At 44.0% G+C, this 17864-nt stretch overlaps 1 protein-coding gene across 16 annotated transcripts in view; it reads left to right on the top strand.

The window, feature by feature from the left end:
• The window catches only part of mef2cb (myocyte enhancer factor 2cb), a 71159-nt gene that overhangs the window by 32856 nt on the left and 20439 nt on the right, over positions 1–17864 (top strand). For all 16 annotated transcript variants that reach the window (XM_061277919.1, XM_061277927.1, XM_061277926.1 and 13 more), the window contains 2 exons: positions 5786–6006; positions 12335–12538. In XM_061277919.1, coding sequence (XP_061133903.1) covers positions 5953–6006; positions 12335–12538 — 258 coding nt within the window. In that variant the 5' untranslated portion in view covers positions 5786–5952. The remainder of the gene's footprint in view (positions 1–5785; positions 6007–12334; positions 12539–17864) is intronic.

Raw genomic sequence — 17864 nt, 5'->3', positions numbered from 1 at the left:
TCGACTGTTTGTTGCCGCCGAGTGAGATGCCCGCACGAAGGCTCGCATTTCCAAACTCTCCACGTATCAAAAAATGATATAAGGGCAAGCATTTTGAGAACGTCACAAGACAAGGAGGTGTCAATTGAAAGACTACTAAGATGAGTTTGAATTGACTGGGTTTACCATGAACAAGATATAATGAAGATAAAATACAAATTTGACGTCTATATGCGTCAATGGCAGTGAATGTGGATGACATGATTTTATTTGGGTTTGAAATTGTGCGGCCAGCCATATCAAATGCTCTTTCCGGCCACACATGACACAGTCAAGATTGTAAGTTCCCCACCCAGATGTTTGAATACTCATTTTTCTGATCCACGCTTCTAACTAATTATTAGGTCACAAGCTGTGATCTCATCTTATGTCGCACTCTTCATTCAAGTGACTCCAACTGGGTCTGATCTTTATTATATTGTACTTCCTTGTAAGTGTTCTATTTATGGACAATAGGGGAAAAAAAAACGAATTGCTTTGTTTGCGTCGAGGTTCCGTGAACGTGTTTTCACAATCAGTTGCTTCATGGAAATATTTTTAGCAAAATGCTTAAAATAAAGTTTATGGGGAAGTCAACATGTCGAGTAATAATCTGCATTCACACGATTTTACTGCTTCTGTAACTCATGTGAGGAAGCGTACATGTCTTAAGTTTTGGTTTGAAGAGATTTAAGAAAGGAAACAACTTTGATTGTCTTGGGCTGCTGATGTCACATCCTTCCATGATCTTTCCTGTCTTTCTGGCCTCTAAGACCCTTTTGGGTTTCACAGAGTGAGGCACAAGAAGGGAAACGTTGCTGGAAGAGTCTCATTAGGATGACAATCAATTCAATTTCAAGTTAAGTTGAGCTGAACAACTTCTTGAGCCGGAGGTGTCGAGAAGAGTTCAGCACTTGAGAAGATACTTTTGATGGTGTTTTTTTTTCCCCCGTGATGTCAGTCCCAGTTAGGAGTGTAAGACTATGTAAATAAAAGTCATTTTCAATAGACAGTCGTCTCACTTCTAAGGTACATGGAGATTGACAATTGGATGTGCATGAAAACCTTGCTGTCTTGCTAATGATCAGAATAGATCATCAGCTAATAGAAAGAGACAAGCGGGAATATATTCCAATATTTTTCAACACACAAACCAACGCACATACACAAACATTCAAATTCAGGTTTAACTCAAACCTTCACTGAGGAGAATGAACACATTATAAGATGATCCGCCGCTATCACGCTAATCCCCCGGGTGTACATGTTGCTAATCTCTTTAGCCGCTAACATGCTAAATTAGCCCTAATATCTGCTGCAATTCAAAGCCGCATGAGGCCCACCTACGCGTGGGCTACCACCCAGCTTCGGGTCACTCGGAGAAGATATAGACATTAGGGAAAACGGAGGAGGTAGAAGTAGTAGCGCTAGCCATTCGTCACCGTACCTATCTCGTCGTGACAGACGGCAAACGCTACGTCCCACATAGACGAGTCACCGGCGCTAATGACATTAGAGGCACAATGAGACCCGGCGCATATTTTTCCTTCTCTCTCTCCCATGCTGCGTGGCCATTGACTCGCCGGATCTACTCATTTCTGCCGGTGCCGTCTCCATCAATCCTCGGAGGCGCCACGTGTGCCAAGTGCGCCGCTTATTCTTCCTCCGAAATGTACACGTACGTGCGCTACAACAAAATCCACATGTAAACTGGCAGACGAGAGATACAACAAAGAGGAAAGCCGTAGAAGAAAAATAAGAACGTTCGGCAGAAACGCTCGAGCGAGAACAGAACATTCCGATTTCATTTCCAAAATGATACAAAAGCACCTAACCCCCCTTCAAGGAAATGAGTTTATTTAAAAAGAGAGCATGTTTATTGAATGTACCATACACCGACAAAGGTTGACTTACTGTAGTGTAAAATGTTAGTTCAAATCCTTATAACCACATTTCCTCAGAGGATAAGAGGTTACTGGTAATATATACGAATATGTATATGTATTTATATAAACATAGGTATATATTTCAGGACACATACACAAATGCGTTGCAGATGTACGATATGGTGCGGATGAGTCCATACTCCCGAGGTGGGGTTTCTTAGAAAAACATCATAAATCCTGTCATGATAAATCACCTTACCCAATTTGCTACACACTGTATATAACCTGTAGAGAATTTGAGAATACCCAACTCAGCAGATTTCTGGAAATGTTGCGTGATACAGAAGTGTCACTTTCGGTTTCAACATTTTCCCTCCGCGCAATTCTCTGAATGCAGAAATAAATCCGGTGAATGATTGCGATGCGTCTTTAGCTTCTTCTTTAGGAAGTTCAGAGCAAGTTTTAACTTCATTCTAGACTGACAATGGTGGACCGACACCGCAACGCTGTTGCGTAAGCCCAGACTCGGTCCATTTTAACAGGCATCCCCCAGACTGTCTATTAGAATGTGTGTATTAGTTTTTAGCGACTAAACGCTTGGGAGAGAGGTGACCTAGAATCGAGCCTTGCGGTGCACACTGGAGTGTTGGTGTTCTCATCGTCCTCTCAGCTCCCGCTTCGGAGACGGCGAGAGAACGAGCGCTCATTAGATCTATGTGCTGAATTTCACTCTCCGATTCTCCCATCCTCCCCCAACCTTCATCTCTCTGGTTCGGTCTCTCTGTCCGTCTGCTTAACAGATGGGAGGGTCATGGCTACAGCGCTTCCCTTCCCCCTGGAGAGGCCCGGTGCCTGTTCAAAAGATCCTTTGCTTTTGCCTCACTCTATTTCCTTCTCCTACGTATGTATCTGTTTGTCTCTCCGTCGGCCAACCCCTTCTCGCGTCAACCGTCCGAGCCCCCGGCGCCGTGATATTAAACAAGCAGAGGAGCAACTGTTGTCCTTCTGGCTTCCTACTACTGAAGGCCTCCTTCCAATTATTCATCATCTCAGATACGTTCCATGCCTTAAGGTCTATTTTTGCGGCCTTCCCTCACCTCACTTGCCCTCACCGGGTCAGAGGTCCCTTGTGAAAAATTCCTCTGGAGGATTACTGCCGCGCGCCACGTGACCGCGCTCACTAAGCGGCGTTTGTTTCCACTGCAGTTCCCCTCCTTGGCTTCAACGGGCCAAATTGGATTCAGCGAGTCGCTCTGTAATCTGTTAACTGATCGCCACAAGGGGAGGCTGAGGAGGAGATGCCATTGGTGGGCAATGTGCGTAGATCCAGAAGCAACCTGGCACTCATATGGGACGGGGGCAGGTGTGAGGAAGAGGAGGGGGTGCTTGCGATGATGTGTAGGAGGAGTAAAGGTGGTGAAAGTGCGAGGGGATGAAAGGAGGAGGTGGTGGTTGGGGTTTAAGGGGAGCGCTCACAAGGCTTCTCCTCGGGGGAGTGCCGCATGGTTAGCACTGGGAGCCAAAAGTAGGGATTAAATGTTCAGGACACGGGCTTTGTCTTAATGTTACGTAAGGCCTAAGGTGTTGCCCCAGCGGGTGTTGACATTGAGAGGTTCAGCTCTGCTCACAAGTGCTTTGGGAGGATTGAGGAGGAGGTGGTAGAGGCCAGGAGGCAGGGATCAGTCGAGTAACCCCTGGCTTTTTGGAGCCCTGCCCGAGCTGGCGAGTGTTGACTACAAAGGCAGGGGAGGGGGTGATGCTGTCAGCCCGTGATTGAGGTACGCTGCTGGCTTGATTGATACGCCCGTCTGGCTTTCTTGTGCCAAGCATCTTAGTTGGCTTGTAATCCCTGTTTGTCTGACAACATCCCTCTTTGTTTCCTTCCAGAGGGCATCACTTTGTTTTTTTTTCTGTCTTTAACGATGGGCGTGTTTGCACAAAAATGTTCTGGATTGCCTCCTTAGAACTGGCAGAGTTATTTTAGATCTTATTATTATTTCCCCAACTGCCAAAGATGCTTTGTATCTACATCCCATTTTTCCCGTTTGAGGTTTGCAGACAATCAGATGTCAAGTTTTTTTTTTTTAAACTAATGTTCACTGAACTCTACCTGCAGACACTTCATTAGGTACACTGTGAGTGTTTCCAACCAGGGATGCAAACTTTGGTTTGATAAAGAATTTTGAAATCTGATTTTTTTTTCAAATCTGTCTTTTGCTATTTATACGTCAAATAGGTGTCCACTGTATGTTCTTGCAGTTTTATGTTTTTGGTGACCTGCTTATCTCCATCAGTGAGCACACATCATACGGCTTATCTTTCTGCAAACTGCCGTGTTTTATGTTGCGTGTAAAGCCGCGTTGCCGGCGTGCGCGCGGGCCTCGCCGAATGTCCCTATTGCATACTTTCATTATCAATGTCCTACTAGTTGGAAAAAAAGAGGTCAAGTGCGTAGCTGTGTGCTGTGTTCACCTCGGGGGTTTAAAGCATTCTTCTGCTTTCTCATGCATGTTACTCAATAAATACATGGAGTCGGGTTAGGGGGGAGTTGAGCTGGGTGGGGGTAAAGGAAGTGCAGTACAGTGTGTGTGTGTGTGTGCGTGCAAAGGAGAGAATGTGAGAAGAACGTGGAAGAGAGCAAGGGTGCATGAGAGAAAAAGTGATAGAGAGAGAGACTGTCATGTCTTTTGGTGAAGCGGTGTCGTCTCACACATCAATGTCTGATGCTCGTGCTGCCAGGTGCCGGAAATCTGGTTCAGAAAGGAGAGAAGAAAGCAAAGATGGAGAAAAAAGGCCGGGTAGATGGAGGATTTTTATTTTTTTATTTTTATGTGATGGCGCTGACAGCTTCCCTGCATTGCACTGAGCTTAAATAATGGGATGCTCATTTGCATAACGAGGGACGTTATCACCTCTACTGTCAAAAGAAAACACAACAACAGTTCTTGTGCTCCTCCCTCAGATAGATTGGGTTGGCCTACTTAAGCACCTCCAGAGAGATGCGCTCAAGATCGGGCTTAGCCAAGCTCAAATAAAGAACACACACATGTACAGTCATGCAAACTTTTTGGGGCGCGCGAAACATAAAGTCCAGTTAGGTGGCTTTTAACCAAGAACAAGTCCGCCATTTTGTTTGAATGCTGTTTCCTAAAATGACAAAGTATTTGTCTTATTTTGTGTTTTTTGTTGAGCCAGAAAGGGACAAAGTAGAGTTCAATTCTCCATCTGAATTCCACCGATAGTGTATCGTTTCACTAAAATGTTTTTACGCGGTGCTAGCATAACAGCTACATAGCAACCGTTCATTACCGTTTGTTTTAAAAATCCAAACAAACTGATTTTTTTTTTTAATTAAACGCACAAACCGCTTCACCCAGGATAACCTTTAACTCCAACATGTTTAAAAAAACACATCTAATTCTTTCATCTGACAATTTGAAGCAGGGTAAAGCCTGATGCTAGTTTTACTGTCAGTACAGTGAACTTTTACAGGAGCAAGTAAAAAGCTTTGCTCAGTCTGCAGCTAATGTTACAGTGCTGCTGATTAGAGCGTTTAAGTTAGCGCCACTTCCAAAACACTGTCAAAGTCTCTGTGAACGAGGCGAGATCCTGACAGCGCTGTCTCCTCTCGTAGCCTGTGCCGGCAGAGAGAGAGAGCGAGACCAAAAGAAACAAAAACTGATTTGCATGATATCGACAGTGAAAAACACAGCCACATTGTTGACAGATTCTTTGTCTTTCTTCGCCCTCCCTAGTGGCTGCCATGATGCCACTTTCATATATTTTTTTTCATTCCCCTCAGTATTTTGCCATATTTCATTTCATTTAATGCTCATCCGCTCCCCCCCTCCCCCTCCCTCTCTTCTTTCTCTTTCTTGCAGGTACAGATGCTGGGATCTTTGAGTTGATTGGAACAAATAGAAAGCCGGCGAGAAAGAGAGCGAGTGAGTGAGAAAGAACGAGAGAGAAAGAAGAAGAGGAAAGAAGAAAAGAGTGAAGCAAGCATAAAGTTCTTTGGGAAGAGGAGAGACAGAAAGCGACGGGGACGATGGGGAGGAAAAAGATTCAGATCACGCGGATTATGGATGAACGCAACAGACAGGTATGTCTTTGGGGAATGGGAGGATGGATGAGGGTGGGGGAGAGTGGGGGGCGGGGCACCCTACACCCCCGCACACTACCCTCAACAATGAAAATCTTTCGGGATTGCGAGCAATATCAAATGGGGGGGACAAGGGAGTGCATGCCGGCAGAGCAGAGTTATTGCTTTGGGGGTGAAATGTTCCTGCCTTATAATGACGAGGCTCGTTTCCTTCACCAGCCGGCGTTGAGGCAATCTGGGAGGGGTCGAGGGGGGGGGGGGAATATTCTCAAAACCCATTCTACATATCGGCACAGCGGCCCGCGTTGCGGCCCTCGCATCGCCAGTGGAGTATTACCGGCTAGGAGAAAGCCAACAAAGAGAAGACCAAGAGTCAAACGTGTCCATTTTCCGATTGAGCTCATGTTATTTCTTAACCAGCAGCAGACTTAAAATCGTCGCGTACAATTCTTTAAAAAATTGGATTTTGTGACTTCGTGGCCCTCTCCGAGGTCCGCCCGCGGTTGTAAAAGCAAAGACAAAGCGAGCACTCCTCCATGGCTGCCCTGGAGGCACTCAATCGATCACTTCCTGCGCTCCAACTGACCACTGACACTTTTTCAGCTTCCCGACGTTTCAAATTGGATCCATACGCATCTAGCGTGGCCCCTGGATCACAGGTCAAAAACACACACACACACACAGATCAGCTTCAGGCCTTTCTTAATTCTCTGACATAAGCGTGACACAGTCACGCTTTCTTCAGTTCTTCTTTGTATCCGGTTAAGTCATCTGCAGAGTCATTTGGTGTAAAAATAAAAATGGAAGAGATTCGTCAATGTTGGAGGAGTCCTTTTGACCCGTGTTATGACTGGTCTCTATAAATGACATTCCAACTAAGTCGTATGACAGTGGGTGCACCTGAGATAAAAAAAAAAACTGGAAAAAAAAAAAAAAAAGCTTCCAGGAATTCTACTGGTTGTGACACATCATCCGCTCGCTCTTTGGAAAAAGAGGCGAAGCAAGCGCGGCGCAGCATCACTTTGTCATCGTCATCGAGCGACCGAAGCAGCCGGAGAGGTCACCGAGTTCCCAACGAGGACTGGAGCTATCGTGTTGCGGCGGCACCCTGGCTTCTTCCTCGCTGTTATCTCAGCCCTTCTCTCACCTTAGACTGAGCCACATGCGCCAGGCCATCCGGCTCCCGAGGATAAGGAGGGAAAGAGGGAGACAGGAAGGACACCTGAGGGGAATCGATGCCTGTGATATCCGGGCTTTGCTTACAGAGAGGAACGGAACGGCAGAGGAGAAAAGGTTCAGGGAAAGGAGAGTCGATAAACGGCTGGATTTTGTGGTTTGGATCTCCAAATTGGAATGATGTCATGAAATGGTGTTGTCATGTGGTCAGCGGAGCACTTTTGTCTTCCCGTTTATGGCATGTATGAATGACATCACTGTATTAGACAGCATCACAAGACGGAGCAGAAAGTCCGACCTTCTTAAAAGGAAAAAAAAAAAAACCAGAAGTTGAATTTTGCATATTCTCACTTCCTTTTTGAGAAAACGCCACCCGGCCCAAGCCAAATAAACAAAAGAGGCGTTTGTATCCAGCTGCTTTCAACCTTGCATTCTTCACATGGTTTAAAAGAAACAGATCATCATAATAAAGATAAGAGTATTTGGATTAAATCAACTGCAGACTTGAATTAAACAGGAGGAAAAATGTTACCTTATGAGTCAGTAGTCCAAATAGTTTTGAACCCCGAGGAAATGAAGGTACCCAGCGAGTTTTCAAAATGGACAGAAAGGGAGATCGTTTGAAGATTTAAAGCTAAACTAGTATTATAGTGAGATAAGTGTCAGAGAATAAAGATGGATGGATAATGTACACGTCACCAGAAACTCCTAACCTTATGATGTAGGGCCCCAAAAAAAGAAAATCAGCTTCAATACCATCCTCACCATGCCACCCACATTGCCCCTCATCAGCGGCAGCATGACTCTGGGCACAGGGCCACTCACCCTGGGCGGCCACTTTGGGCCGCCACCCCCCCGGGCCCCCCAAACACTTCCCCAGGGTCGAGGCAGTAGAGCCAGGCCTGCCTGTTGTTGACTGGCTGCCCGAAGCTCTGGACAGTGGACAGCAGTGTGTGAGGCCTGGCTGGCTCTCAGCCTCCTGACCACTCAGACCCTCAACCTTGCTTCAGGCACATAAAAAGAACCCCTCATGGACACGAGAAGCAGACGCACACCACAGGTGTGTGCGTGTAGAGTTGACACATTGCAGATAATTCAGTTCGACATTTTGATCAAAGGTGAATTTAATTGGAGCCCGCTTTTAAAAACAACGATCAGCCAACCCTTTGACCAATTTGACTGTGTCAATCAAAAATGAATTTTTTTTGTAAAGGCGGAATATTATCATAAGGCATATTACTCCACATGAAGGGAAACAAACCAGTACAGCAAATAAGTCCATTTTTATTGAATTTGACGCACCTGTTAATTATTATTATTATTATTTTTAAAGGAATATTTTTACAGTTTTAATATAATGTAAAAGAAATTTTTTAAAATGTTCTATTTTTTTTTTTTTATTTAAAATAATTTTAACTGCGTCACCTAGTACAAAAAAATCATTCTAGTTCTGGTTCTGGTTGCAAAGTATAAACAGCCTAATGTATCTCAGTTGAGCTAGTCTGGGGAGCAAGTCATTTACTGCAATTGCCCTTAATTAGTGTTGCCTCTAGTGTGCTCGGAGGGCAAAATTCAGGGCGACTTGTTTGCGCATTCATGTGTGTGTGTGTGTGTGTGTGTGTGTGTGTGTGTGTGTTGCGATGGAGACATTCGGGTTCCAAGGAGGATGCAAGGCCAAAGGTTAAAGATGGAGCAGGTCATCAGTGTCAGGAAGGGAAATAACTCCATCTCCGAGCTTTCCCACCCCAAACAACACATGGGAGATGCACAGTGATGCCTTTGGGCACATGGAGAGAGATGGAAAAAAAAGAAAAGAAAGCGATCTTTTATTTATTTATTTATTTATTCCCCCCCTGCCTTCTGACAAAGCTTTAATCCAATCAATGGTGCCAGGGTGAGAACATGTGCTGGTGAAATTAACAGCAGGGAAATAATGAGGCCCGCAGGGTATCTTCTCGTCACCCCTTTAATTCCCTCATTCCCACCTAGCAACTTCCATTTTGTGAGCATCACCTTCGCTCTGTCATCTGGTCGGCACGGCAAGAGCCTCACCTGTAAAGCCGAGCTGTCACCTCGTTCTTTTACTCCTCTTTGGACTGCTCAACTTTTTTTTGTCCCATGCGTCATTTTCCCCGTCACACCTGAGCGCTTGATGGTTATGGAGTTGAATGTGTGAAAATGAATGTGACGTTCTCACAGCAGATGTGGAAATGTTGCCCTTGTAGAATTCAAAATGCATCAAAGTAAATGACTATTTTTGTCCTGATGGTTTCCCGCAACTTTTTGGACGACCATATTGCCATAGGGAATTTTAATTCCATATTTCTTTAAGAGGGAACCGTTGCAGTATTTCAAGAGTTCCCATAATGCAGCAGCTTTTAAACACTCAACGCGGACACTTCATTCGCCGCATCTTGCTTCAGTCTCAACGAAAAGGGAAAAAAACATTTTCGGTCTGGTGCGTTGAAAAACCCGATAAGTGGCGTTTTGAAGCGAGAGAAGAGCACGGCGTATATTAGAAGAGGGACAAAGGCCCTTTTGTCAAAATGGCCCTCTTAAATGTTCCCTTGGCTTTGAGGCAGAGTTCAGAAACAGGTCCTGCACTTCTTGTATTCCTTTTGCGTAAGCTGGTGTCTTCCTGCCTTGGCCCCTGACAATGGAAGAAGTGTTTGTCTCGGGACAAAACCAAAACGGACTGACACGCATGTGTGTGTGTGCGCCACGTTTCGGTTTGCTAACAAGTCGTTTTAAGGTGCCCTGTCTCTCCACTCCTCCTATGCCTCCCCCGGGGAAGCAAGCAGGAGGTGGGAAGCAGAAGCGAAGCCATTGTGAAGGGGAAGCCACTGGCCTCTTCCTGTTATGAGAGGAAATGCATACAAATGTGCTTCCTGTGCTCCCCCCCCCCCCTCCCCCAGCCGCCCCCCTCTTGCTCTCTTCCCCACCGTCTCCCCTCTCACCCATGTGGCGTGGAATCTGCCGCCGCCGCCTCTCCACCTTGTTCTGTGTTTATCCCGGTCCGCCTCGCTTCGTCGTTTGCCAGCGGAAATGTGACATGTCGTTTTATGCAGAGCGAATCTATGCTCATTTGACTGGGACGCGCATATAATTGCCGTTTCACAGACAAACATACGTACATGAATAAAGATGACGGGAAGAAGATGAAAGGACTTAACGGGGTATTTAATAAAAAAAAAAAAAGTTTTTTTATACTTTGCCTTTGGGTACACCTGCAAAATCTAATGAGACTCAAGAAGTGGGCCGCTACAAAGGTCGACGTTTGATTGACACTGTCGGAAATTAATATTATATACCGTAATTTTCGGACTATAAGTCGCGGTTTTTTTTTCATAGTTTGGGTGGGGGGGGGCGACTTGTATACATATATGGTTTTTTTTTTCACTTTTTTGGGCATTTTATGGCTGATGCGACTTATACTCCGGTGCGATTTATACTCCGAAAATTACGGTATATTATTCTCCGGTGAATTGCATTTTTTGACAGTCTAAAACTCACCAAATGATCACAATTAGTGCACGAGATGAATTGCTTGTTGGACCAAGAAATAGGCGTGTTTGCGTGGATGTATGCGATATAGCAGCTTGTACTGTATGCGTCACGTTGAGATGTGTGGGCGTGGTGTGAAATTCATCTAGGTGTTATTGTTCAATCACTCGCTCGCCTCCTGGATGGTGATAAAAAGCCATTTTGGGATGATATGAAAAACCTTGGAAGAAGGGAGGATTAGAAATTACAGTCTAATGGTGGTTAGAAAAAAAATATAGATGTTCTTTCACTCTTCTGGAAGCTCTCTATTATTCAAATTGAAGACGATGCTCCGAGTCCTCTTCTCTCATCGTCCTCATGTCCGACGAGTCTTCTCATTTGTGTTTTCGTCCAGAACTGGTCGGTGTGGCCCGCAAGGTTTTTTTGGGGGGCGCTACAATGAATCTTACTGACACCCTTTTTATTTGTTTCACATTTAAGTCTGATTGCGTAAATGTCAGCTTGGTATTTGTGAGCCCACGGGAGCATTTTCTCGTTCCCGCCGTTGCTGAATCAAGTCGAGAAAGCCTTTTGGAAGGAATCCGGAGCGATTCGCGCAAGGTTACCAACTCGACGTAGAAGGAGAAAGAAGGAAAGGGTGGATGGAGGTGAGGGATAGATTCAGTTTCCTCCATGCATCCTGGGAGACGTGCTTGCGTGTAATACAAAACTATCCATCAATATCCAAGTCATTCCTAGCTCCTCTTTCAGCTTTCAAAGTGTGAAGGGCAGCGTGAAAGAAGACTTTACATCTTTATTATCCTTTTCAATGCACGAGAGTTGCGAGGTTTCAATTTTTTGGCATTGGTGGAAGTGTCGGAAGAGAATAGGCAAATAATGCAGAAGATAATGCCAGATGAGCTCTGATGCAATGTTTAGCATTTAAAAAAAAAAAAAGCTTTGACAGTGCAAATCTCTTACGTAAATAATAGAGGGAAGCGACTTCGTCGGAGCTTAAATTAACCGAGCAATGTACAGTAGATGCTTCTATTAAAAAAATCAAATGTGACCACTTTTGATATGCCACAAGAAAAGCCCATTACAAAATATGTGCTTTTTTTTTTTTGATGGCGCTGGTATTAATATGAGTAGGTGCTATTTTTATTGAAAGGTAGTTACTTGGGCAACACTAACTTTTTATTTTCGACCGAGGGTAGTCGGCAGGAACTTATTTCTTTAAATAGCCTCGAAGTAGCGAGCGATTTGAAAGAAGGCCATTTGAATCTGTCATAAGTCCCTTTGTGCACTTTGATGTACAAACATTAACGGATCTTCTTGGCCGTTATTTTTCCGAGACGAAAGTATTTTCAGTTCCTTAAAATGCAGCTTTTTTTTTTTTTTTTTTTCCTGCTCTAGTGGTTGGACTGTAGTATCAGTCGGGGGGCTGTTCAAACGTCAACGGATTTCTGTTTTCCTTGAAGGCACTTTTAAGTTGAATGGTAAAAAGATCACAAATGTTCCGGGTTCCTTTTTGGATGTCCTAGCCAGTTTTTTATTTTTTTATTAATACTGTAGTATAATTAAATGATGAGCACAAGAGTTGCATCTGTCCTTTTGCATTTATGAACAGAAACTAATCTTATTTTCTTTTTTTTCCCGCCTACCCCAGGTGACATTTACAAAGCGAAAGTTTGGCTTAATGAAGAAAGCCTACGAGCTGAGCGTGCTGTGCGACTGCGAGATCGCCCTGATCATCTTCAACAGCACCAACAAGCTGTTCCAGTACGCCAGCACAGACATGGACAAGGTCCTGCTCAAATACACCGAGTACAACGAGCCCCACGAGAGCAGGACCAACTCGGACATTGTGGAGGTGAGTCGGGAAGTCGACGCAAATGCACGTGCGCCCGAATGCACTGAATCATCCGCAGAAATGCGCAAACACACCAGATGGTGGTGACTCATTACTTCTCTTTTTGTCTTTCCACTCATCACTGAAAGGAAAAATTGGATCTAAAGTTCCGTATCGTCTCAATTTCCAAAGTAGCGACATATAGTGAGTGGTACGGTAGTTGATATGATTTGACTTGATTATCCAAACTGCTTTATCCTTGCAAAATCTGCTAGGGGGGCACCCAAAAAAAATCGGTGTAATTGTCAATTTCGCTTTTTGCAATTTCATGTTTTTGTTTTTTTACATTTTGGAATCAGTACATTTTGATTAAATTTAGAAAAAAAATCCAATGATAAATGATCAAAAATATGTATTTGTTATTTTATTTACAGAAAAGTCATTGTAACTATTAAAATATCACATTGCAATATCGTATTGAATTTTATATCGAATTGAATGGTACACAAAAAGCAAGGTATTACCTTGTTCTGAATCGTATTGTATAAAACACACACACACCTGCATACTCGCTGTTTGAGACCTATGAATCAACCAGATTTTTTCAAAATATTTATTGATCTACAGGTTAGCCCCCCTACCCCCCCCCCCCCCAATTTGGCCTGTAAAAAGCATATTGATGGTGTTTTGAGACAATTGTTTTAATTAATTTTTCCATTGCTAGCTCTTGTTGCCTGTTGAACTATCCTCAACCTTGGCATCCATAGCAGAAAGAAATTGACGCCAACAAAGTATCCCTTTTAACGCAACTCTTAAAAATAAAATAACTTTCCGAACCAAATTTAGCCTTAATGACATGTCACCATTGAGTTGGACACAGCTTGAAAACAGTTGACACATGTTGCTAACGTGACTGTGGACAACTGCGAACACGGCTCTCACGGCAGCTCGTGAGCAGTCCGATTAAAGAGCGGATGAGGCCGGTGCTTTGCGAGAAGATCCTTAAGATCTCGACATGACCCTGTTGCGCAACATTAGCACTGGTGTTCTGACCAACCCACAGTTGATCCCTTCCCTGTACCCACACAAGCATAATCTCTCGTGCCAGGCTTGCTCGTCAAATGCGCTAGAAGGAAACATCCATGAATGTTACATTAAATATAAATAAATTAAATTTTTCAAAAAGAAATTAAATAAATAAAAATGCATTGATGGATCAGACTCCACTGCATAAGTAAAATAAGTCAATGTTTTTTTTTAAATCAAAGGATCCCTTGTTTTCTTTCATTTTTTGGCAATTTGTTGGTATTTAATTAAAACCGGCACCTCATTAAGCTATCATTTTAATTTATTTGTTCTAGCTCACGACAAATTATGCATACCAGTCTGAAATTGTTGGCTCAGAATTTAAGAAGACAACATGTACCCAAGCCCAATGAGATGTAATGAGTGAATAGTCCAGGCCCACACGCACCTATGGATCCGGCTGGTCAGCCTAATACAGGCGCCCACAGCATGGGACATGTTTTTATCTCTTCATATGGGTGTTACTGGGCTCCATGCCCAAACACGGGTGGACAGGTCCATTGGGAATATTCCCGCATCTCCAGATGGCAATTTGCCCCTCACGGCGAACCTTTTCAGTTTGCACGTTTGCATCAGATGCCGTCCGCGTTGCATTATTCCAATGATGTCCTTTCAAAGACATTGATAAAATGGCTGGCATGCAATCTTCACAGCAGTTTGCTCTTGTTACTATATAATCTGTTTGTTTTTTTTAATTCGGTGCCATCAAATGTGTTAAGGTAGCTTATACATTAGGTGGTGTACAGTTAACATGGGCTGACCTTGATAATTAAAACAGAGAACAGAGTGGGCATTTTATTAAGTGGCAGCCACATGCGTTACATGCTTTATTTCACAATGCTTCATTCTTCTAATATGAAGTTTTTCTGAATAACTATGATGAGTACATGAAGCTTTTCTGAATAACTATGATGAGTACATGCAATGCAATTCTTCATCCATGCCTGTTACATTCCCATGATCACAAATACACTGGATGTGAATTGTAATTTTTTGCCAAGTGTACTTATAGAATCAAATCGAATGGCTTATGCATTACATACACTACCGTTCAAAGGTTTGGGGTCACAAAATTGTTTGGGTGACCCCAAACCTTTGAACGGTAGTGTAAATATTATTATAATAAAATATTATGAATTAAATATTATAAATTATATCTTATATTTGTATTATTATTATAATCTATGAATATAAGTATACATATAATAAGATTTTTTACACAGAAGATTATATATATAATCTATAAATAATTATCTAAATAAATATATACACTACCGTTCAAAAGTTTGGGGTCACAGAATTGTTTGGGTGACCCCAAACTTTTGAACGGTAGTGTACATTAGCTCATTAAGGCTATACGCACAAAGCCCTTCAGTCACTCTATTAGTTCAGTGGGCGCCATCATGTTTCAACAAGTGCCTGTGATGCAACACGGCCACTTTGATGCTGTCTGTAACCGTGTCGCCTTTATTGAGCCGAAGATGGATAACATATAAACAGCCATGTCAGGAAAGATGTTGAAGAGCCGAGTGGGGGCTGGGTCGGGCTGGGGAGGATAAAGCTTCACAGCGCTTACCAGCGCAGGGACCCCCAGAGGTCTCCGCTCCAAATCGATGCGATGAGGCCTTTACGTGCTAACGCGATTGGCCGCAGGGCTGATGCGGGCACGTTTAGCGCGGACGCGAGTCGGGGGAAGTGAACGTCGGGTCGGGACCCTCCAGTGGAGCTAAGCTTTGTCATGAACGTGGGCGGCTTGCAGGGTTGGGGGAAGGCCAAGATGACAGAGGGTCAACAATAATGTCCTCTAAAATCGAGGTTTACGCAAAAAGCACTTTAAATGCACGTTGTCCTGTTTCAAATTTGTAAAGTACGTTTTTTCTCAGACGTACACAGAAAGGCTTCCTTTTCTCTCTCTCTCTGATGCTGCTGTGCCTGAAGGTGTAGTGGGAGGGAGGCAAGGCAGAGGTAGGGGAGCAGAGCTCAGCGTGGGCGGTCGGCATCGAGGCCCGCTACATTAGCAATAAAACTCTATGTAATTAGCATGTCTTTGGTTGATAATTAGCGTTGTTGAGAGAGTGCCACTGAAAGTGTTACACAGCCTCTGCAGCTTCTGCATGTTTACAAGAGGCTTCAGGGCTTTCTCATGTTTTTTTTTTTTTTTTTGCAGTATCCGTTGAACACGTTACATGTCATCATGAGATGATTTTCCAGTAGGTTGACGCTATGTTTGCATATTCATACCGAGCAATTTATTGATGGGAAAATGAAGCTTCAATGTTGCTTCATGAAGCAGTTGTATTTTTTGACTCCAGTAGAATTGAGATTTTAAGAAATGGCAAATAGGTTTTCAGAAAAATACAACTGGTTCTGAAGCAAATATTCATTTTCACATCACTGCTGACATGACAAAGAGGCACATCTTGATTTGAAAAGGTCTTTGCACGTAATACTTCCATTTCAAACCCTTTACAACCATGTCAGCCACCATAGTTTGCACACTTTGGATTAAAATACAATCCTCAAACTGTGAACTCAACGAAAAGCAAAGGCAGCTCCTCAGTCATATGACGTCCAAGTGTGTCCTCCTGGCAGCTCTGCAATAAACTCCCGAGTCTGGCTCCAGATAAAACAGACACGTTTCCTAACCTTGCACTCTGCCTGGCCAGTTTCCTGGACATGTGAATGATATCACAGAAGAAAATGGAAAGCATGAAATTCTATCCACCTCTGCTTTTCCTTCTCTTTCAAGTTATATAGGCGGCATTCGGTGTAAGTTATGGGACTTGTTAATTGCCAGAGTATATCAAAAAAAGTCTTTTGGTTGTGCTCGTGATGATGACAGTACCTGCAAACTTTCCATGTGATGGCTTTAAATTTTTAGTTTTATTTCTCCACGTTGGAATGTTTGGCATTTTAGTTATGATGAATACAAGTTTGGTTCTTGATGGGAACACATTTTGCACAAAATGCGCTGGCTGCTAAGCAAACAGTAATGGCAATTGTGTTCAAGCCCGGAAGAATTTTGGTGACCTCAACATGTGCACCACCCTCATGCCGTTCGTCGGTGAAAGCATCACATGGCGCGGCACATGGCACTCGGCGTTAAGCCGACCTCGCCGCCTCCTGACCGTACCTGTCAGAAGACGGGCTCCTCGCCAATCCCATTGCCGCAGATTAATCTAATCTGAAAGTTCAGCTCTCCTCGTAATCTTCCACAGCAGCAGGAGCGTTAGCATGCTTCTTCCTTTCCATCCCTCACCCGCCCTGCCTCGTTTTTTCCTGCTCACCTAGGAGGATGTAGTCCATGCAAAGGGGGGGGAAGTGTGGGACAGAGGGATGGATGAGTGTGAGCAAAGGAGGAGGGAGGGGAAAGAGGGATGGTGGGAGGAAGGCTGGTAATTATTTCCAAAGGTCATTCTGTTAATGACTACCCGCTCGGCTAATGAGATTCAGCAAAGCTCCCTGGCCATGTTTCACCCGGCGTATGTTTCACCGATGTGCCAAGATGTGTGCGAGGCACAGGTGTGTGCTCAGTCCAGCGACGGGCGGCAAAGTAGCGGGAAAGAATGTCGACGGGGCAATTAAAAGAACAAAGACATCGCCTTGTAAATATGACAGAGAAACCGTTAAAAACCCTCGGCGGACAGATCATTAGGTACACTTGCGCGCTGACATTCTGTTCTAAATTTCTTGATGAATAATGTCGAGTGTAGTTTGACGACTCGATTGGTGAGAAACGAATAAACGTGTTTTAGCCCAGCAGATGTTGCCGGTGGTGAGTTTTTCACGTCCAATCTGTTCCATTAGAAGCAATTTTATACGGATAGTGTACATTAACTCTGTCCGGCGAGTCAGACGCAGGACATGTGATCTCCCGCTCAGAAGTAGCAGTGTGCTCATGTTCTGCCTCGCGCTTGCGAAAATATTTTCCAGCTTGTGTGCTATTCTGTGTGCTTATTTGGTTTCTAAACACCGTGGAGAACATTAGCCTTAAGGAGTTTCAGTGTTGATCAGCTTCGCTGAATGACTTCTTCTCATGCCTCTCAAAGGGCGTGTAATCGTGGCAGCTTGAATAGCGACGCTAATTTATTCGCCATGACTTTGACATGGAATCAAGTCCTCTGTCCCCATGGTTGTCCAAAGTGTTGGGTCTCGTGTGGCGGTTTTAAGCTTTGAGGTGTGACGGGGTGGGGTCACCATGGCGATCACGGTGCTTCACGGAGACGGGCGACACGGGCTGAGGTGAGGATTAAGGTCCGAA

Source organism: Syngnathus typhle, linkage group LG5 (genome assembly GCF_033458585.1).
Source record: "Syngnathus typhle isolate RoL2023-S1 ecotype Sweden linkage group LG5, RoL_Styp_1.0, whole genome shotgun sequence".
Taxonomy (NCBI): Eukaryota; Metazoa; Chordata; class Actinopteri; order Syngnathiformes; family Syngnathidae; genus Syngnathus; species Syngnathus typhle.
Note: the sequence above shows the minus strand (reverse complement) of the source record. Positions and strands in the feature narration are given on the sequence as shown.